We start from the raw sequence: 24035 nt of genomic DNA, 5'->3' as shown, positions 1-24035 counted from the left end.
ATACTGAAAGTCTTTCTAATTTGATAAAAACCATTCAGAACTTGAACTCCCCTGACATAACCCCAGGTTACCTCCTTGGAGGTGCCCATGTAATACCTATACATTATAGATCTTTAAAGGCTAAATATAATATAGTGAAATTCTGCTAGGACACAACTTAGACCCCTAATAGACATGCTCTCATTTTCTTCACTGTATTTCTTATTTCTATTTTCTAGGTGTTCTGGAAAAATAATCCAAGATTTGGTTGCACATGAATCAGTCTAAAGAATTCTTGGTCCCAGTTCTTGTCATCCCTCTTTCATTCATTCATAATTTAGGCTCTTCAGCCTGACCACTTGATCTTTGTGGCACCTCTTGGATTTGTAATATATAATTAAACTGTATAAATTTCAACTGTGATGACTTTTCTTGTTACATAAACATTTCCATTCACATTTTTTCAATTAATCATTTAGATTAATGATATTTTAGTTTTCATTAGCTTAATCTTTTTATAAAACATTTCTACCAGACTTTAAATATAAACTTGTCCCCACATTTTTCAACTCTGAGTTTTACTACCTTACCCAAGTGCTCATTGCCACCATTGCCACCAAATGCATCATATTTTTCCTCTGCAGAAATTGAAAACTCTCCAGAGAGCTTGGAACATGACATCCAAACAGTAATGACTGTTACCCTCACTGAACATTCATTGGTAAGTGACCTCAGTTCTTTAAACAACATGTAAAGCATTTAAATTTTACCCAAAAATAAAGCAAAAATCAACATCTCACAAACAGACTAAGAACACCATGATGGAGCAAATTTAAGGTCTGCTTTTAATTCAGGTTACTTCAATATTCCAATAGCTGTCATACCTGAAAAAAAAAAAAAAGATTTCTTCTTAAGATACAATGATCTAAATACTTGCTCTCCCTAAATCATGAAAGTCATTTTTCAATATAATTCACTAATATTATGCAATGATGTTATTACAATTGGACTAGTAAATTTGTATTTTCCATGATGTCAACCAATTGTTCCTATAAATTAATCAGAATGCATTTTTTAACAAATGTAATTTGATCCTAGCTATCTCCCTCATCAGAGTATTCTTTAAGTTTGACTCTAAGTGTGAAATGTAAATCTTGTTTATAAAATGCAGGTATATCTTCATTTACTCATGATCCCTTTATGTCTCTAACTTTCAAAAAAAATGTAAGTTAGAGGAACGAATAAAAAATTTCCAGCATGAACCAAAGCAATATTTTTAGGATAAAACTTTGTATTAGAATTTAAAGAAATTTTTAGAAAAAACATGATTTAGCTGAAATCATGTAAAAGTCCATTTTAAATCAATCAACAGCATTTATAGAATGCTTACTATGAGTCAGGAATTAGGGTACTCACTGAGAATACAAAGAAAAGCAAAAAAAAAAAAAATCAAAACTACTCTTACTCTCAAGGCATATGTTTATTTTCTTTTTTTAACTTTATTTCTTTCTCCTTTCCTTCTTCCCTTTCTTCCTTTCTTTCTTTCTTCTTCCCTTTCTCTCTCTCTTTCTTTATTTTTCTTCCTTCCTTTCTTCTTTCTTCATTTCTTTTTTAAACACTTGGACTCCCCATGTCACTAAGCAGGGCTACTTAGGGGTCCAATCCCATCTTCAAGGAAGTTTGATCCTACTCCATTTGAGTAGGCTACCTCTTCGATAGGCAACCTAAAGGCCTCTCTCACTGTTGTCATACTTAGTATGGATACCTGCTCAATATAGCCCACTGAAGCTCAGAACTCTCAAGCTCAAGAAATCTATAAGCCTCAGCATCCCCGGCAGAAGGGATTATAGACATGTACCACATCTAATAGAGATGGTGGGAGTGAAAGCTCATATACTATCATCTTTACTCTCTCTTTCTAAATTCATTTTCTAGGATTCTACCTTGAATCTTGGGTTTACACTTGGTTATCCCAACTCTGAGACAGAAAAAAAATCAGAACAATATTTACCAAGGGAATTCTCTACTTACAAGACAGCTGATGAAACTTTTATGACCCCTGTAAAGTTAACCCCACCAACCTTTCCAACCGATGAGCAATCAGTATTTTCTGAAGGATCTGAATCTGGAAAAGAAACTATAGAAGAAGAAATGTTGTTTGACCACCATTCTGAAAGACTTCCCAGTCCTGTGGAGAGCACTATAGATCCTTTCTTGATAGATCAAGAAATAGAAGAGGAGCCAACAACTGGCATCACAGAATGGCCTCTTCTAGGATTTGGTAGCGAAGGTCTATCTGGACAAGGTAAGTCAAAAAAAAAAAATTATCTGTGAAGTAATCTATGACTAAAGGCAAGGCTTGCAAATCAGGGAGAAGGAGCCAGAAATAAGCAAAGCTGTATAAACAGTTGATGGATTCTATAATTTATATTATAATAAATGGATAACAGCATCATTTCAGCTACTATTTTACTTAAATTGAAACCTTTGGTAGTTTTCAAAGCCAATCAACAGTTGATTTAAACAACAAACAAATCTTATGGTTGCTATTCAACAAACTCTCATTGGATTTTCTCTATCACTTAGATGCTTCCAGACACTAATGAACTCACCATTCCATATTGGTCATAAAATCATATATAAAGTTGATATAAATTGTTAATTTATGTTTAAATAACATTTCAATTTTATTACAGGGACATACTATGCTTATAAAATAGAGAGCTCTGAACTTTTAAAATTGTTTCTTTTTCAAAATAAATTGTGATTTGATGATTGAAACAAATTATAGGAAAATAAAATATAATTGGTTATAACTATAGACATATGTCTATAGATGATGTAAAGGCAGTTTATGATTATACAACAGTTCCTGGAGTCAGAGGCCCTGAGTTAAGACATATTCAATCTAGCAACATTAGTCTTCTGAGTCTTCCAATAAGAAGACATTCCATCTCTTAATTCAGGGAATTTTTTTCTTGCTGTCCATTCCTGGAATACTCTTCCTCCTCAGCTCTGCCTACTGACTTTCCTGGCTTCCTTTAAGTCTCATCTAAGATAACATATCTTAGAGGAAATCTTTCCCAATCTCTCTTAATTCTAGTGCCTTTGTTCTAATTATTTTCTAGTTCTTCTCTATATAATGTATTTTTATATATTTGTTTATGCGTTGTTTTCCCTATCAGATCACCAGTTCCTTAAAGGTAGAGACACTTAGCATAGTATCTGATACCTAAAAGGTGCTAAGTAAATATTGACTGACTGATTAATGTTTGCCACAGGAGAGGTTTTTGGACAAGTAACAACATTCCTGGGCTTCAGTTTCCTCATCTGTAAAATAAGGAGGTTAAACTGGATGATTTCGGTGGTCCCACTCAACCCCAGTTCTACATTGTGATCTTATGCAGATTCATAGACTTGTAGCTTACAGATAAGGAAATTGAGGCTCACGGAGATCAAGTGACTTGATTAATTTCATACTTTCAACTGGAGTGGAAACTTCATAAGTTTAAGATCTGTATTTTATCTAAATTGTTTAACTCTGTAGCTATTTCAATGTACACTTCAACAGTAGCAGAGTTGGGGTTTTTACTCAGGGCTTCTTAATCTAGCCTACCAATGAGACAGTCCCTTATGAGAAGTATACATATTAATGGTGGAGATGACATATGTTCAATAAACCTTTATTGAGTATCAATTATATGCCAAGCATTGAGCTAAGTAGCAGGGACACAAAGAAAGGCAAAAATAGTCCCTGCTCTCAAGAAGATCACAACATAATGGAAGTGAGAGATGGGGGCTGCATATGGGGAAGTCATAAGGATGAAAACAATTGTGATCAAACAAAAAATATACAATATAAATTAGAAGTAATCAATAGAAGGAAAATACTAGCATTAAGAAGGATTAGGAAAGATTTCCTGTAAAAGGTGAGATTTTAGCTAGAACTTGAAGTGAATCCCAGATTAAGAAGTGGGAAAGTCATAAGAGATGAAGGATAGATGGCAAAAGATCTAAAAGTAGAGGGCTGGAAGAGATGTGTACTGTGTTTTAATTTGGTGGTCTAGATCAGGGCTTCTTAAACTTTTCCCATTTATGAGACCTTTTTGCCCAAGAAATTTTTACATGACCCCATCTCAAATTTGAGTTGAGAGTGATTAGTCTCTGCTAGAGTGATTAGTCTCTGCTCAAGTGATTAGTCTCTGCTAGAAAATCCCTACCGTGCTACATCCTAACATGGCCCAGTCCATTTTCAAAGAACCCTAACCAGGAGTACTCTGAGAGCTCAAGAGACAATTATCAAGTTTTTAGCATAAGCATTTTAACTTGGATATAGGTAAATATCACAAAACAAGGCTCCCTTAATTGTTTCATTGATAGTTTAGACTTAAGAAAATATTGCAGAAACATTAATAATGAAGATTAAATTTTAAAGTCTGTCAAGCTTATATATTTCAAATTAAACAATTTGTTAAACAATTAGTAGTCCATCCCCTGATTCTAATTATAATGAAGGTTTTCTTCACATTAAGACAAAATTTATCTCTTAGGAACCTCTACCCAGTAATTTTTGTTCATTCTACTTCATACATAGCAAAACAAATCTAATCCTTTGTCTAAATGGCAGTCTTTCAAATGAGTTTGCAGAAGCCTTCTCTTCTCCAGGTTAAATATCCCTAGTTTCTTCTTGGGTAATATGTTCTAGAAGCTCTATATAAAAGATATAAAATGAGCATTTTAAGAAAATTCTTTGGGTGAAGGTAAAAAATACAATAGGATTATAACTACTGCTAACTTTTCAAATAAAGTGATATATCAACATACTACTTGCTATTGTTATTTCATCCGTCCTAAGAAGAAATGTGTAAACAAAAGATATTATATAAGGGAAGAGAGGCATTTAAACATTTCCATTCTTAATCTCCATTTATATTGCCAATTCACTTTGAATATTTGTAGTCAAATTACAAAATATTCTACTTGGAAGATGATCATGGTTTGTATTAAATATGAGTTTGTTTGTATAAGTTTTCTAATTGTTCAGTTATGTCCAGCTCTTGGTGACTCAAATACTACCATTGGTGTTTTCTTGGCAAAGAGGCTAGAATGATTTTGCCATTTCATTCTCAAGTAGATAAAGGAAAACAGGGGTTAAGTGAGTTACCCAGGGTCACACAGTCAGTATCTGAGGCTGGATTTGAACCCAGATCTTCCTCACTCCAGACCCAGGACTCTATCTACCTAGCTGCCTATAGGTAAGCCATACTTATCTCCTAATTTGACAATCCACTGTTACACTTTCTTAATAGTGTCTTGAAGATCTTCAGAACTGGACTTGTATTCACAATATTTGAGTTCAAATTCTGTCACAATAACAAGCTGTGTGACTCTAAGAACGTTCCTTAATCTCCACCAGCCTTAATTCCCTCATCTGTAAACTTTGTCATCATTATATCTCCACATAAGGCTACTGATGATCAAATGAGATAACAGGCAAAGAGCTTTGCAAATCTTAAAGCATCGTACAAATATCCCTGAAGATGCAGGCCGCAGATGAAGAGATGAATTCAGCATTTATTAAGCACCTACTATAATGCCGGAGAAACTGAGGCAAGATAGAGAGTAGAGGTTTTTAATATTTTATTAGAGGGAGAGTTTGGACTGGAGGCAAAACAGGATCCATGTTGACCCCAGCTGGCTGGATTGCACTCTTGTCCCAAAGTATCCGGCCCTGAGCAAGGGATTCCAGAGACTCTTATAGGGCTCCAGTGATCAGGAAAACAAAAGCAAAGGGGGTGGGGGGAGAACACTGGTGAGCAGGAAGTTCTAGAAAAGGACCATAAATTCAGTTCTGACAGGTTGGGGGTAAGAAGCAAGGATCATAAATTCTGATAAGTTGGGAAGAGGCTGGAATTACTAAGTCTGGTTCAGAGGGTCCCATCTAGGTATTTGAGATAAGCCATCTGCAGTTTTATGACTCTTTGGAATGCTAGTGGTCAGGGTTCCCAGCCCTAATTATCCCAGTCCTAATTGCCAGGAAAGGGGGTTGTTGTCATTAGGGAGACTGAGGCAGAATAATTCAGGGAAACTGAGGCAGAACACTACTATGTGCTAGGCACCATATTAAGTTCTGGTGATATAAAAAAAGGTAAAAAAAAATTAATCCTTGCTCTCAGGGAACTCACAGTTGAATATACCCAGATTATAAGCACACATTTATAGGTGTTAACACAGTCAGAATCATCTAAATACAAGTGGGAAAAGTGTGTGAGAATAAGAGCAGCTGTGTGTTTTATTTTTGTTTTGTGGTTACTATTTTTAAAATATTTCATAGTAGCCCAAGTTCCCCATTACTAGTTTGGTTCACTTTTGCTTTAGGGGCCTCTGAGTTTCATTCCACACCAATTTGTTGGGGTCTGCATAAATGTGCTGTAAGAACTGAATTTTCACTTCCCAGGCTCTACCTAAAAGGTCATCAGCTCAGATGCCACAAGCATGCCAGCATGCTCCTTCTTTAAATTCCCTGAAAGGCAGGATTCTACATTCTGAAGGGGCATAAGCCTTTCCCAGACTGTTTGGAGACAATGATGCTCTGCTGTTTCCTTTCACAAATCCCCTGATGCTGAAACAATTAAAATTGTAGTTTATCCCTCAGGATCAACTCCAGAGGTAGAAAGTTTGAAAAATAAGAATCATTTCTCTGCATGAAGATAATATCTTGGGAATACAAAGGAACTATGAAATGAGTACCATGATTGAGAGCCCAAATTTCCCAGGTCTCTGTCTTTATATCTGATTATTGTTTCTGAGCAAATTCACAGGGGGAGTGATTGAGAGACCTCCATGGAAGTCAATCTGTGAGGGGTCCTCAAACTTTTTAAATAGGGGGCCAGTTCACTGTCCCTCAAACTGTTGGAGGACCGGACTATAGTAAAAACAAAAACTTTGTTTTGTGGGCCTTTAAATAAAGAAACTTCATAGCCCTGGGTGAGGGGGATAAATGTCCTCAGCTGCTGCATCTGGCCCGAGGGCCATAGTTTGAGGACCCCTGGGAGGCTGTAACTCCCTACTCCACTATTGACTGCAAGTATCTTGTACTTAGGCAAGTTTATTAACCTTCCACACTTTGATTAGATGAAGTTTGCTCAGCTGAGAGCTATAAAATTCTGAATGATGACAGGTTTTTCTTTTTTTAAATTCACATTCCATACATAATTCTCTTGTTAGGAAGAATTGGAATTGAATTTGTTTAGGACATATTTAATGCCATATCCACTTTCTCTTGTGACCAAGAAAGGAAAGCCTTAGATATAACCAGAAAATGTGATATGTTGAATTGTATATAGCATTTACTCTCCTTAGCCCCTTTAACCATTACCCATAATTTCAAGTTTGTGGGGAGTAGGGATCGATTCATCACTCAAACTTAAAATTTATGAGCCCCTCCTAGTGTATTTCTTACATCAGTCAATCAAAAACATAGTCATTCAAAGTAAAAGACATTCAATTAAACTACATGGAGAAATAATTGACAAGACAAATATTCTCTATATACATAAAGGTGTATATTCTTTCTTTCTTTCTTTATTCTTTATATACATAAAGGTGTATTGTCCTACTGATTATCACACTGACAATGGAAGAGAGGGAACATATAGGAAACAAAATTGTAATTTGTTCTAAATATCTATCTTTTAAAAAATCATTATTGAAGTTTAGATTAAAGAAGTTATCAAATATCCATTAGGAAAATCTGGCTTAAGTAATATGGATTTTGTGATGGGAGTGACAAATCTTCAGTATAATGTGAATGTCAAGAAAGACTGTTCTGTGTAGAAAGAGGGAAATGACAGGCTGAATAAGTTATGATATATGAATGTTATGGAATATTATTAATCTATAAGAAATGATCAGCAGGATGATTTCAAAAAGGCCTGGAGAGACTTAAATGAACTGATTTAAGGGAAGTGAGTAGAACTTAAGAGAACATTGTACTGTGAAAACTGAAAAAAACAAAAAGAAAATCTTTCTTTTTTTTCATACTCCATAAACAAGATTGAAAAATGGTAATGTACTATTTACTAATGGTTGACAAATTTCCTGTGTTGTCAAGTTCTAGAAATCCTTGCTTAAATGTGCATATTCACGTGAAGTATGTGGAAGTGTTGAGATAAACTTAAATCTAAACTGTTTATAGAGGGGGAAATATATTGAAAACTCTCTTAATTGAAGGAATATTAGCTTTGTAGTCAGAGGACAAGGCTTTAAATCCCAATGCCACCCTATCTGCCTTTACTCCTTACTATTTCTATGACCTTGACTTAGTTTCTTAACCTCCCTGCATCTCATTTTGCTTAGCTATAAAATGTGGAGATTAGTCTAAATTACTTTCAAAAGTCATTCAAAGTTCTAAATAATAAAGGGCTTTTGGGTTTGTTTCAAGGGGATGAGCTTTGAGCATAAGCAAATATTTCCCTTCAGAGTTCTAGGCCTGATTTTCCCATCTATACAAGAACAAAACTTAAGTGACTTAAGCACCTGATTCCATCTTCACAAAGGAGAAGATCTTGCAGTTTCATTTGTCCCAGAGTAAAAATTAACTGACAAAAAATAGAATAATGGAGGGGATAATAGAGTTGGTAGGGAAGGCAGAAAGTCAAGTGAATGAAAAAAGATAACTGGAGAAAGAACTGAGAGTGACAGGAAGACTGAATCAACTGGGGAAAAAAATGAATTAATCAAGTCAGAAAGTAAAAGGTATCAGACTGAAGACATGAGGAAAGGTATCTATCGGCTTAGGAAATATATGACTCAGATTTCTAGGCACAGGAAGATATATTGAATACCTCTGAGCATCTAGGATCTGCCTACATCAGGAATTCCTTTCTCCCACTTCTAATGCTTAAAAATAGTTTCCCACTACCTTGAATCCCAAAATCTAATTTCTTAACCTAGAGTAAAGTCTTCCAGAAGATAATTCTACCAGCCTGAACTGGAACCTGAGGGTTGTATCTAGTAGAGAACCAGCTAGAAGCCAAACTAATATTTTCAGGTGGACAAAAGTGTGCAACTGTGTTATCTATGGGTCTTTTTTTTTGCCATCATGCCTATAATTTGTACTGTTGGTGCTTGGTTCTTGACTCTTTAGTGGAACAATTCAATTCCATGCTTCTTCTCTAGAGTCCCTTTCCTCTTATCATATTCCAGTTCTTGCCTTAACAAGCCTCATCTTTGAAGTACCCCACCATTCACTGTCTTCACTCCTGTTCCTGTGCTCTCTCTTTTTCAAAGTTCCAGCCAGCTACACTATGCTGTGAACAAAGCAAGAGAAAATCATAATCCCATGCCGCCAGTTTACCTACAAATTTATGCTACATAATCTCAAATAGGCTCTCACTGCAGCAAAGCAATTTAAAAATATTTCCCCAATTAATTTAACCACGAGGCAGCTGGGCAGCCCAGTGGAAAGAGCACTGTGCATAGAGTCAGGAAATACTAAAGTTCAAATCTGGCATCAAACACTTAGTGGTTTTGTGACCCTGATCAAGTCATTTAACCATTTTTTTTTGCTTTGGAGAAAAAAATGTCAAACCACTTCAGTGTCTTTGCCAAGAAAAATCCATAGATAGTATGGTATACGGGGTCATAAAGAGTTGGACATGATTGAACAACACTCACTCTTCATAGATGCTTTTTCAAGTCTTTTCATCCTTCTTCAAACATCCCATGATTCCCTTTTCCTCCACATTCTCAACTGAGGACCTTATTTTACTGAATTATTATTTATATTTTATTAGAAAAAAATATTTAGGCCATTTGCCAAGATCTCCCTTTTCTCCCCTCTTCTACATATTATATCATTCAGATGCCTTCTTCTATTATCTTTACCTTCATTTCTGTCTCAAATGAAAATTTTTTCTCAAGACAACCTCCTCTGCAGGTGCAAGCAATATCATTTTTCATCCTATCTTCTTCAACAGATTATTTCTTCCACTATCCCCATACTACCACTAAGGCTCAAGTTCTCTCTAGCTTTTGAATGATTTCCTCCTTCCTATAAACATGTCTGCGTAACACAGACAAGAAAGAAGAATCTATATTGCAACACAGGTCTTTGGATATGAAATCTAATGCTTCTGCTTCAAGACTCCCCCCAATACCATTACCACCAACTTCCTTGTCACTCTCATTTTGGTGCAGTATCATTGGGGGGAAAAACTGACAAAAATTCACTTGTGGATGGTGAGTACTATCTCAAAAGAGATGTTTCTTAATCAAAGAACTATCCAGTTTATTATGGTTTGGTATGTACCTAGAATGCCTTCCCATCTAAACATTCCTGTCTATCAATTATTTTCTTTTGCAATGTTATCAAAGTCCAGCTGTAATGAGAAGTTGGGCAATATTATAGCTGTCAGTGCTTCTTTTTAAAAAGCACTTTGCTTTTTAAAATGTTATTCAAACTGGAACCCTCACTTGGATATGGTTCACCCGCAGGGTCCTTTACTCCTAACTAAAAACAGTTCTTGAAATCTGTACTTCTAATTTCATGTTAAATGTCTCCTTTTCAAGGAATTCTGATTCCTTGGTTCAATGAATTCAAGTAATAGCTAACATTTGTATAGGGCCTTAAAGTTTGCAAAGTACTTCCCATGGTTTATCCCATTTTATCCTCACAAGAAGTCTGTGAAGTTGGTACAATTATTATCACCAACTGAGGTTGTCAGAAGCTAAATGTCTTACTCTGAGTCCTATTAAATATCTGAGGAAGAATTTGAAGTTGGTTCATCCTTACAACATCTATTAGTCTTATCTATTATACCACCATGCCTCCCACAAAGACTGAAACAATAGTTAACATTGATATGCCACTTTTAAATCTGCAGATGATGATGAAAGAGAAAGAGGGAGGGGGAATAGAGGGAGGAGATAAATAGATGAAAAGACATCAACAGCCCTGTGAGGTAGATGCTACCTCACATTTCCCTCTCCATACTGCATCATGCTGCCTTCCTTGCAAAATCAAAGAAAAGAAAAACCTTACAGTTTTCTTTCATTTATGTCATTTCTTGTTTTAGGTTGATTTTCTTTTTGGAAAGTTTCAGCCCTATTTCACAAATTAATGAATTTTCTTACCTAGTCTTTCTTCCCTTTAGGTGCCCCATTTCTTCCTACTGCTGCTTTTTCTATTTGATCCCAAGACATGGAGCTGGGCACATGATCCAGTTAGATATTTATTGCCATTTGAAGGTAATCCTGGGATAGGAGCTTTCAGATTTCATTACCAGTATCCAGTTTGGTTTGTGAAGAACACACTCTATATTATTCATTTCCCTCCAGGGCTACTGTTCTCCCAATTAAAAACAATTGCCTTTTTCCTGTTCAAATTGTCTTTCAACTTCACTATCTGCCTTGCAGCTTACTTTCTTCAAACTCACATTGTGCATTTTATAAGTGTGCCACCAATTATCAAACAATCCATCCAAAACTATATGCAACCATCTTTCTTTAAATATATTAGCCATTCAAGCCACTTTCTTTTCAATTTGTAGGCCTCTTTTGTCTAGTCCATCTTGTTCTTTATTGTATACCTCAGATAACACCTAGCCTTTGGTTTTCAGAGAGAAAAGAAATGAAGTAAACTTTGTGAGAAGGATGCCATATGAATTAGTCCTTGAATAATGTAAGTTACTTGAGCACAGAAACTTTTTCATTTTGTCTTTGTAGCTCCAGAATTTAGCACAGTGCCTGGAACAGAGTAAGTGTTTAACAAATGCTCATATATTGACTCATTTAACTTCCCTTGGCTTTGGTTTCCTGATCCAGAAAACAAAGGGGCTAGACTAAATGAATTATAAGATCCCTTCTAGCTCTAAATCTATGAACTTATGATTTTACAATTGATGGGAAGGAAAGTCAATGCCAATTATAGAGGATAAGATAAACAAAAGTATAGAGATGGGAGAGAACATGATGAAAACTGGGAGCAAATAGTTGAAGGGGAATGCTATGGGATAAGATAAACTGACAAATGCAATCACATCAATAAAAATCCTGATTCTGACATTTTACTAGCTATGAAACATTGGGAAAAATCAATTAATCTCTCTGATTCCCCATTTCCTTATTAATAAATGAAGATAATAATGCTCATCCCTATCTCACAGGGGTATGATGAAAAGTCAAATTCATCTTATTATATGGGAAGTAAGGAAACAGGATGGTACAATTAAGAGCTATAGGTCAACTCCATAGTTAGGGGACCTGATATGAATGATGATCCAAATAAGGAGTAGTCAGACAATCCATTCCAAGCATGAAGGCTAGACTGTACAAATGTATGGAGATAAGAGATGAAGTGTTGCATATAAAGAGATCTCTAGATTTGTTTATCATGCAGTCTCCTCTATTAGATTAGGAGTTTCTTGATAGCAGAAACTGTCTTTTCTATTTATTTGTAACCTAGTATTTTGCATAGTTCCTGACAGATTACTAATCAAAGAACTTGAATTCACATTCTTTTTCTTTCGTTCTTTTTGGGGTTTTTTATGATGTTATGCAACACACTTCCCTCCTCCATAAAATGAATGTTGTGGACTAGATTGCCTCTGAGCCCCTTCTTCCAGATCTGTAAACTCTAAAATCAATATGCAAATAAAGATGATTATGCTTTTTAATGTATTGGATTTGAAATATCATGCTATTCGAAAGTCATTCTCCCAGAAGACCTGCATTGTCATAAAGCCCAATAGATCTAACAGTTACATACAGGATATATTCCAATTCATATTATCATTAAGTAGCAGAGATCTTAATAGGCCTTACCTTTTTTAAAATGAAGGGACTACAAGCTCAAAATTCCCTTCTATTTCTAATACTCTGGAATTTTCAAATTACTTATGATTTCACCTTAGTAAAATACTGAATTAAAATTGGAAACAGGTGATTAACATAGAACACATCTAAATGTATTTTGGCATTCTTTATAATAGGTGGGGAGAGGGAGAGAATCCAAGAGAAAGATTAAAGGCCCAGTTTTAAGCAGATGGGTAGTAATAATCTTTTGCTTATTCATATATCTTATGCTTTCAGTTTTTGCAGATTGATATACTGCTTCCTACACCTTGGTCCTGCAATATGTCCTATACAGTTTTATTTTTCCTTTATGAATTGATGTTAATATATGCTCAGACTCTGATTCCTCCAAGTACAGTTCTTTTCCCTTAATAAATCTTGTAAATGTTTCTACAAAATCTGCTACCAATCTAATGTCTGATCAAAGCATATAAAATAACTTATTAGGAGGAGGGAAGAGATCATCAAATCCAAGGGCATAAAATTAATCAGGCATCTTTTTCTAAAGACAGTTCAAGTATTACTTCTGCTTATCAACTAAAAAGTGAGATACTTAGAAATTTGAGTTTGAAATAGCTTCAACAGGAACCATTAAAATCTCACACATTTTCCCATCATGTCTTAAAACTGTCATTTAAATTTTGTTTTTTTTTTTTAAAAGTGTCCCTCATATGTACCCTCTGTGGTTTTTAATGGTTCACTCCAACTAGTAAAAGTGTAATCTGCTTTAATAGCCTGCAATATTGTATTTTCAGAATAGACACATAACTTGACAAGATGGTTGTTACTCTATTTTAAATTGCTAGAACAGAAATATCTGCTGCAACTACCACCTGGCAAAAAGCTCTTAGAATCCACATCCAGTTTTCCTGCCAGGGGAGATTTCTATTTCATTCAGACATAAACAAGGAAAGATGTTAACTATACCAAGTGACAGTATACTGTATTATGTTGACATATTGAAAGTCCTCTTCATTAACAGATTCATTGGGTCTAGGGCACAGTATAGCATCAGGTGTCATTTTCAGAATGGACACAATCAAGAACATGAAAGGCATTTTCAAAGTCAAAGAGTCAATTATTTATAAGGTGACTGCAGGAATTAATCACATTTGGTTCTTAAAAGCAATACTTTTAGGAAATAGTTCTCAGCCCAACTTTTAATCTTCTTGTCCTTGATTAGAATCCTTTTTAGGAAGATCCTCTGTATTATTTGGATACTGTAGATTTGGAGATTCAATGTAAGCTCTAGGAAAGTACCAAACTAAGAGTCACTAAATCTGAATTAGAATCTGAATTCCACCAGATCACAACATCTTAAGTTAGTTTCCTCACCTGTAAAATGAATGATGGGTAACTCAGGTGGTGTCTAGTCCTCTTCCAAACTTAAATCTATGAGTCCATGAACTAATAATGCAGGCAATATTCAACATGTAAAGGACTGCTTGCCATCTGGGGGAGGGGGTGGAGGGAGAGAGGGGAAAAATCGGAACAGAAGTGAATGCAAGGGATAATGCTGTAAAAAATTACCCTGGCATGGATTCTGTCAATAAAAAGTTATTTAAAAAATAATAAAAATAAAAATGAGTGATGGACTGAAAAAAAATAATGCAGGCAAACTATGACAAAGAATTTTTGCAATTATCTGGATAGCTAAGGCAACAACAGAATATAGAACCATGGATAGACAGCTGAAAGATATCCCAGAGGTCATCTAGTCCAACTCTTTCATTTTACAGATGAAGAACTGAGGTCCATGGAGATAAGTGATTTGTACAAGGCCACACAGATAGTCAATCCTCAAAAGTGAAATCTGAACCCATGTTGTCTGACTGTGAAGTTTTTTTCTTTGTTTTCCCCCATTGTACCAAACTACATCCAGGCTTTCATCTGGAGTGGTTGTAGATAGATTGACTAAAGAAAAAAAAAAAAAACTGATCACAATTTCCAGAAAATTATTTAGCTTATCACATCATTTTAATTGTATGACTACAACCTAAGTGAAATACCCATTCCCAGTGAGTTTAATTCAGTTGATTCAAACAGATGGCAGAGATCATATAACAATAAATATCAACCATCTATTCGGTGCAGGCCACAATATCAGAGATAAGAGAAAAGAAAAAGGATAGGTAATCTAGGGTACACCTTACCCTTATGAAGTTTACAATTCAGATGGAGGCAAAGGCATCAATACATACAAAAAAATAAATTTCATAAGAAGAGCAACTAAGGGAGAAAGGCAGTTCTGGCTTTTCTGACTGGGAAGAATCAGGGGAGTTTTCTGCAACAAGTAACATTTGAGCCACACTATTAAAGTGGGAAGAAATTCTAGCAGTAAAGAATAGTAGGAAAAATGTTTTAGGCTAGGGAATCAAAATGAAAAAAAAGCATAAAGGAAAAGCATAATTTGTCCAGAATAGAGCCTTATAGTATGTTAGGAACATGAATGATAGAATGGTAAGGACACATAAGAATTTCTTTTTCATTGACTTAGTCTATAAAAAAATTTTAACATGTCATCTATAATCCTGGAATTTCAGAATTAGAAGAGACCTCAAAAGATATCTAGTCCAACTCCCCTTAAAAAATTACCCTGAAGGTATTTTGTACAAGTGATTATACAGCTTTTACTTCAAAATGTTTAAGTGGAAAGAAACTGCTATACTTCCAGAGGCAGCCCATTCAACTTTTACATAGCTCTTCTTAGCAGGAAATATTCCCCTTACTTCAAGTCTAAATTAGCTTTTCTGAATTTTCCATCCAATTTTCTACTTCATCCCTAGAAGAACGACTAGAACAAACTCCCAAAATCCCAATATATCTTCTCCAAGTTAAATAATTCCAGTTCCTTCTGGTCAATGATTCTCTTATAAAATTTTATCACTGATCAATAATGGTACTGCAATTATGAGTTAAGCACTTTTTTATATTCACAGACACCAGAAAGTGATCATCTTAATTTAATCATATTGAATCATTGGGCATGGACTGAATAGTCCCTAAATCCATGTCTGTTAAAGGAATAGAGTCAGAAACTCCATAGTTTGGAGGTTTCTCCTATGGTCAAACAAAATTTAGGTATAATTAGCATAATCCAATTATGTTACCTATTTAATATTCATATTAAAATATGATACATATTTATATGCATTAGCATATTAATATTTTGATTTTCAAAAACATTTAATTATAAGCTAAGTTCAAAATCACACTTAGAAATCCTAGGCCTGATTTACATTGACTTTGCAGGCTAGGAATTTGCTTTTCTTAGTATATAAGATATATCTATGTGTTGCTGAGGTAAGTCCATCACAAAGATAAAGAATCATTTGCTCATTTTGGTTGCAAGAGTTGACCATAAGTAGCTGATCTACTGACTTAACCTAAGAATCCATAGGCTTCCCATTTGTGTCTCTACTACATCCTTTGGACTTTGGACCTATTTTATCTTCCCCTGCAGCTCAATTTTCATTTATACATTGCCTCCTCCAATTCCAATGTGAAGTCCTTGCCAGGAAGGATGGTCCAACTTCTTTTATTTGTACCACCAATGCTTATTACAATGATAAGCACATAGTAATAGCTTTATAAATCATAGTCATTAGGGTTAAACTATGGTCTGTTCTTACCCTAAATCCCCCAAACTGTTCCCTGAAAAAGAAGACAGGATTGAAAACCCTAGAAACAATTTCTAGCCCACCAATATGCCTACTTGTAGGCCTAAGTCATTGGTCAGGCAACTATATGCCAACCTTTGTAAATTGCTACAGCTATTATTGTCCTGGGCAATGTCAATGGACTTTTTAAAGGATAAAACAACAAAATATATGCAAAGTGCTTTGTGAACCTTGAAGTGCTATATAAATATTAGATCTCATTATTATCTTCAATGTAAATATTAATTTTATCTAACATAAATATTAATATGAATCTACCTAAATACAACATAACCAAACTTTTTTTTTCTACCATTCAATCTTCATATTTTCTAATGGTATTTTAAATTCTTGAGTTTTGTGTTATCTTTATTCATCCTATGATTAAATTCAACTTTCAAAGCAATTACATAAATAACCCTTTCTCCTAGATTTTGTCCCATGATCTAACAACAACGTTTTCATCTATTTACTCCCTTAAAAGTAGCAATCCCTATCTCCTGAAGCAATTCAGTTGCCTTTCCTGGCTTAACACATTACTTTTTCTCTTCTATTCCATTTTATCAGCCTGAAACTACTTTTTTTGAGATATATTAAACTAGACTCTAGGAGCCCCACTTTCCAGGCTGTCCCCCAATTCAGAAGGAGCAGAAGCTGCTAATCCTCCAAAATGGCTTGGAGTCAATCCTATTACTTAGAGTTGATTCAATTTACAATCTCATAGCACAAGTGCACTGGCCACCTCAGTTTTCCAATTTCTCTACTCAGGTCATTAATTTCAGGACTATTCTCCTCCAAATTCAGAGTTTAACACCTTGTGTTGATATTCTGAGGAGAAGGTTATTGCTGTTATACAATTACTTTTTTTATTTTTATAAAATTTCACGAGGAATACATTCAAGCTTTAGCTAAGGCATTAGACATTGTATTGCTGAAATTTAACAGGTAGAATTCCTTTACTCATAATTTCACAAACTTGGAATTTTTAATGATAAAAAGCTTCTATGCAATCTTTCCTTGCCAAAAGAATTCTACATTTGAGAGGCAGCATGATACAGAAAAGCATGGGTTCAAGTCTTTCCTCTGACATATACCAGCTCTGTAACCCTAGGCACTTTTAAAATTGTTAATCATAGTCAAGTTACTGACCTGTATCAGTGGAAAGAGTTTTCACACTGGGATTTCCCTATCAACAAATCAACAAGCATTTATTAACCCCTTCCTATTTGTCACGCACTATGCTAAGCCTGGTAATATGAAGAAGGAAGTGAGAATAGTCCCTGCCCTCAAGCAGGTTATAGTCTAGTAGGAAAGATTTTATTTATATTTATACATATACGATAGATACATACAAAATGTATAAATGAATGCAAGATGGTTGGCAGAGAAAGAGAGATCCTAGCAATCAGTGGAAGAGGAAAAGCTTAAGGTAAAAGGCAGCATTTGAACTGAGCCTTAAAGGAAACAATAGATTCTAAGAGATGGAGATACAAAGAGTACATTCCAGGCACAGGGTGAAGTATAATGATAATGCAAAGACACAAGATCAAATTTGTGTATAAGGAATGGTAATGTCAGCTTGGTTGACTGCAGTGCTTGTTTAGGAGAATAATGCACAGCAAAACTAGAAAGATAGGTTGGGGTTATGTCATTAAGGAATGTCATTGACCCTAAATTCTTGAAGGTTATACTAGTGGAATACACCACCATACTATGAGGTTCCAACCAAACTAAAAAAGGTTCCAAGAATGGTCTGGACAATAGATTGTGTCTGCTTTCTAAGGACTAGGCTAATAGAGCACAGATAAACTCCTCATCAGGAATTGGCAACAGCAACTCAACCAAGGGGGAAAAATATTCATATTCAACAGAGACCTTTTTTTCAGAGAGGAAAATTTGAGTTCACTAAAATCACTACAAAATATTCCAAACTTAAAGCTTTCCATTCTTTTCCTCTTATTCAATTCTAGACACAGTTCATCATTCAGCTAGAGTGTCTGTACAAGATATATTTAATGAGAAACTAGCTCTATGGACTATCTCTCCAATTGCAAAGCATAATCTGGAAAAAAAAAAAAGACTTCTAAATAGGGTTGTAGGAGCTGGAAGATATCTCAGCCAAGTACTTTCTTAGCCTGGGCTTTACTCTTCTAGATATCTTATGTCATTAATCTACTTATTCATTCAACAAACATTAAACATGTATTGTATGCAAAACCCATGGTGAAAAAGTAATTCATATTAATATTCCAATTGTGACTATATCCCAAATCCCCTCATTGAAAGAGGTGAAAGCATCATCCTTGAATTGACCTCCAAATCAATTAGTTGAATACAAATTATTTGAAAGAAGGGGTTGTTTGTCCTCTAACAAAACTAGACTATTTATCACTCCAGGATGCCTTTCCTTTGATGTTTCAGCCAATACTGACCTTCCCTTTTCTCATATCTCATCTAGAACTTCCTTTTTCTCTCCTTCTAAATTTTCCTGTGTTATTTCGAATCCTTCTTGGCCTCTCTTCAGCATTTGGTACTGCCAATTAATTCTTCATGGAGGCTCTCTCCTTACTTTTTTTCTTCCTTATCAATTACTTCTCAATCTTTTTTGCTGATTCTTTAACCTTGTTTCACATAACCTTTCTGTCTCTTTATCTGTGTTTCATTCTCTGTGTCTCTGTCTCTTATTCTGAATCTATCTTTGTGTCTCTCTCTGTGTCTCTGTCTGTCTGTCTGTCTGTCTGTCCCTATCTTTCTTTCTCTCTCTCTCTCTCTCTCTCTCTACACACACACACACACACACACACACACACACACATAAACTGCATGCTCCTCAGTTTTTAACTTGCACCACAATTTTTGGAATATGTTCTAGATTAACAGCAAAAAAGAGACCTGAGTTCATCTAATTTAATTTCCTCATTTTGCAGAGAGGGAAATTGAGGCCCAGAGAGGTGAGATGATTTACCCTCATCACACAGGAAGTAAGTGACCAATTCAGGATTTAAATATTGATCCTTTGACTCTAAGTCCATTGAATTACATGGATAGATAAATAGATAGACATACATATTATGAATGAACAAATGGATAGTTAGATTGATAGACACATAAATGATAGGTAAATGTGTATGCATAAATATTATATATATATATACACATATATATATATGTGTGTGTATGTATGTGTGAATATACTGCTATAAAGTGTTTCCTAATATTTGGCTTTCATTCTAGGTACTCAAATATGTATAGGAATATATTGAGAAGAGAATACAGAATGTGTATGTGTGTATGTGTGTGTGTGCATGTTACATGTTTTTAACAAATAGCAAATCATAAAGAAATACATAGACAAAATCTGATAGCTCATTCCATAAGTAGAAAACTGGCAGAGGATCTCTTCTTTTTAGTGATGAGAGTACTTTATTTCTGATACAATATTTAAAACATTTTTATGTAATATATAATGGGTATTTTTAGCAAGTAGATTCTAAGGTTTGTTTTGAATGTCTATCAAAGCAAAAAAAATAATAAAGTTTCATCTCTGACTTTCAAAGCAAATGAAGTTATTATAATAAGAAACTACACCCACCCACACACACGTACGACCTTAGATCAGAGTTTTTAGTTAATGGCTCATAATGTTTTTAATGTTTTTGGGAAGCTTCTGGTCTACTTAATCTAATTTTTTTTATTTTTAAAACTTTGATAGTTGTTTCAAAATAGAAAAAGAAAAAAATTCCATGTGCACAACAGAACATAAGAGAGAATTCAAAATATGAGACAAATTTCCACTTCAAGAAAACCTATATAATAAATATTGCATATTGCATTCAGAGCTGTCCATCTTTTCTTTCCTTCTTTGTAGGTTTTCTTTTGTTCTCTCCTACGCATTTTTTACTTTATTCTTTTCCCTCCTTTCCTCTGGCCCATCTTCTTAAGTTTAGATATATTTATATCCATCTATCTGTCTGTCTATCGGTATTATGTGATTTCATATATATACATTCATATACATATATATGTATTTATATACATGCATATATATACACATGTACATCTATGTAAGGCCATATTATGCTTGGTCATCTTTTGTTTCTCTGAAGATGGATAAGTCCAACTCTTTCCAAATTTTTCTAAATCTACCAACTCATTTTCTATATCACAGTAATATTCTAAACTTTTACTATCTAGTTATTTTAAATAATCTAAAAGAATATTGATTAACATAGCTGGCATATAGTATTGTTTCCCTATTTTTCCTATTTGAATAAATATATGTTAGCTTTAACTTTGAGATCAATTATTACTAGTCCTGATTTTTTTCTAATAAGTTCTACTTCTAATCATTGTTATTATGTTTGTGTGTCTCTTATTCTCTATCCTTACTGACTCTTCTGCTACCTTATCTTGATATTACTTACTCTATTCCTACTAGGATCCTTTCCTTATTCTCTTCCCCCGTCTTTTCCCTTCCTCTTTATCCCATTCCCATACACCCCATCTCATTTCCATTTATCCTAGATAAATACTAATGCATTGATAAAGAGAAAGTAATATTGGATGCAGAGCTAGCAAAATGGAGCAAGAATAAAAACAACCAGAAGCCCATTTTATCAATAACCGTATAATAAATAATTCTCAATCCATCCCAGAAGTGAATACCAACTGAGATTATAAGCAATGATCTCCCTTGCTTGTCCATTTCACAATGTACTTATTTGTATTTAAAGGTTCATCTTTTCACAGAACCTAATCATGATCTCTACCAGAATAGTGCCCACAAACTTAAGCTAGAACTAGATGGGGCTTTTTCCAGTTACATGCTAATGACTTCAATTTAGGTAACTGATTTTTAAGGGAAGGCAACTTGAGATAACTTTGTTCCTGAATAAAGAAAGTCCAATATAATAGAATTCTGAACCTGCGGAGTTTTGCATTTTACAAAATAATACTTTTTCCCTACTTAGAATAGGGTATTAAAAATGGGCTAACAAATATGACTGGTAATTTGGTATCAGGGATGAAGAATGTCGAATAATACTCCTTAAATATAGGCCAAGCTTGGTTGACAGTTGAGTAGCAGCTGGACCAGGAGTCAAAAAGACCTGAATTTGAATTGATACCTCAAATATATACTAGCTATGTCACCCTGGACAACTCACTTAATCTTTATCTGCATATTTGACTTATAGAAAGCAGTTCAGCAATATAATTTTATTTTTTGTAGTATTCATTTATGGGAGAAAAGAATCTTTCCTATACTATACTATAGTATCCTAATATACTATACTAATAATTGGGCATTATCAAGCTATGTATTTTTACTCTTAAGAATGAACATTAAAAAAAAATTTTAAAAAAAGACTGCACATTGAGCAAAAAATGGCATAAGAACATTAGATTATATAGCTCTAACTTATCTGGTTTGATTACTTGGAAAATTAAGTAATTAGCAAATATGGCACAATATCTAGGAATTTACACAAAGAATTATGTGAACACAATCCAGCAGGATGTGTTATGATTTGTGAAATGACTTTTAAAATGTTTTTTACTTAGTGAACCATCAGTCTCATGAGGCTATCTGTTGTGGTATCATAAGGCTATGTATGACTATACAACAACATCTGAACAAAAGATTAAGTTATCAAAAAAAGTTTTCTTCAGGGTTTATCTGTTCAATTTTCTGTCCCTTTTGTTTCTGAAGTTATCATAATGTTATGAACAATGTCCAAAAGCTGACAGTGTAATTCGTTGAGAAGACATGATCTCACCCAAGGTGCCACTATTTCCAGTTGTAGACAAGTTTGGGGATTTCACCTGCCACCATCAAATCTTAGAGATGCTGTCTTCTAGTCTCCAAAAAAAAAAAAAACAGTTAATAGAAAAAAATTGAAAATTATTAAGAAATTGAGAAATAGTTATATTAAAGAAAGCTTAAGGAATAAATATTATTTAACAGAGTAAAATAGTAGATCACTATTCTCTTTCTACATTGTATATAATGTAAAAGGAAATTAGCTTCCATATTATTATGAATAAAGAATGGATTTAACTAAGAAAACATTAAAAATTAACTGAATACTTAAAGACTATATGGAACTTCTCTGAAAAATATTTTAAACTTTTAGAGAGAGATGTCCAGTCCATATAGTTTATGATCATCCCTTCCTAAAGATGATAGGGTAGATAGCAACAAGGAGTCTACTCTGAACCTATTATATTCTCTATCAGGATTGACCATAAAACTGAGATTCCTGAGGGACTTACCTAAAGATCATTTATTCTAAAGCTTCTTAAACTATGGGTTGCAACCCCCAGATAGGATTGCATAACTGAATGTGAGGATCGTGAAATTTTATTCCATTATCAGTAACTTTGATTTTTGTACATATTTTATATACTTATATACCCTGGGTTGTGCAAAATTTTTTTGCATGAAAAAGGAGTTACAAGTGGAAAAAGTTGAAGAAATTCTGACCTATTCCTGTATTAACCCAAAAGTTTCAGTATATTCAATATTTTCTATCCTTTTGAAGGCCACTACTCCACCTGTGTGGAGTCTCTGGATAATTTTAAGGAGTCCATGTACTCTATTCAATATGATTGATTTCCTTAGTCTTCTATGCATTTTAAAACATTATTCTGAAAAAGGGTCCATAAGCCTCACCAGACTGCCAAAGGCAAAGCATTTATTAAGCACCTACAAGATTGAAGGCACAACGCTAAACACTTTCCAAGTATAATTTAATCCTCACAATAACTCTAAAAGGTAGGGATTACTATCTTTATTTATAATTTAGAAGTCTCAGGCAGATAAGTTAAATGGCTTGTCCAGAGTTACATATCTAATAAGTGTATGAGGCTGGATTTTAACTCAGGTTTCACTGACTTCAGGTCCAGGACTCTTATCTACTACACTACCTAACTACCTCAAGATGGGGCTGGAGAAGACTAAACAGGGGTTCTCAAGCGATACATACCCAAAAGGTTACAAATCCCTGAATTCCAGACTTCATTTTTATCCTTGAATATCATAAAAGACTTTCAAATTCTTTGGTTCAATCCAGAGACTACCTGAGGCTAGTTTTATAATTGTCAAAAATAAAATGGAAATTAAATTAAACTGACATAATTTATTCTTTATAAACATATGCTAATAAGTGTATGAGGCTGGATTTTAACTCAGGTTTCACTAACTTCAGGTCCAGGACTTTATCTACTACACTATCTAACTACCTCAAGGTGGGGCTGGAGAAGACTAAACAGGAGGGATTCTCGATACACAACACACATACAAATCCCTGAATTCCAGCCTTCATTTTTACCCTTGAATATCATAAAAGACTTTCAAATTTTTTGGTACAATCCAGAGACTACCTGAGGCTAGTTTTGTAACTGTCAAAAATAAAATGGAAATTAAATTAGACTGACAATGTTCTTAGAATTTCACCATCAAAAGACATCAAATCCACCAGCCTATCACTTGATGTACACAACATAATCATCATCATTGTTGTTTGTTTTTAATTTGCAAAG

The 24035-nt window shown here is 34.3% G+C and overlaps 1 protein-coding gene across 1 annotated transcript in view; it reads left to right on the top strand.

The window, feature by feature from the left end:
* The window catches only part of IMPG1 (interphotoreceptor matrix proteoglycan 1), a 115033-nt gene that overhangs the window by 46382 nt on the left and 44616 nt on the right, over nt 1–24035 (top strand). The window contains exons 10-11 of the mRNA XM_051996711.1: nt 624–700; nt 1915–2284. Coding sequence (XP_051852671.1) covers nt 624–700; nt 1915–2284 — 447 coding nt within the window. The remainder of the gene's footprint in view (nt 1–623; nt 701–1914; nt 2285–24035) is intronic.

This window comes from Antechinus flavipes, chromosome 4, assembly GCF_016432865.1.
Source record: "Antechinus flavipes isolate AdamAnt ecotype Samford, QLD, Australia chromosome 4, AdamAnt_v2, whole genome shotgun sequence".
Taxonomy (NCBI): domain Eukaryota; kingdom Metazoa; phylum Chordata; class Mammalia; order Dasyuromorphia; family Dasyuridae; genus Antechinus; species Antechinus flavipes.
The sequence above is the reverse complement of the archived record's forward strand: the minus strand, read 5'-3'. Positions and strand labels throughout refer to the sequence as shown.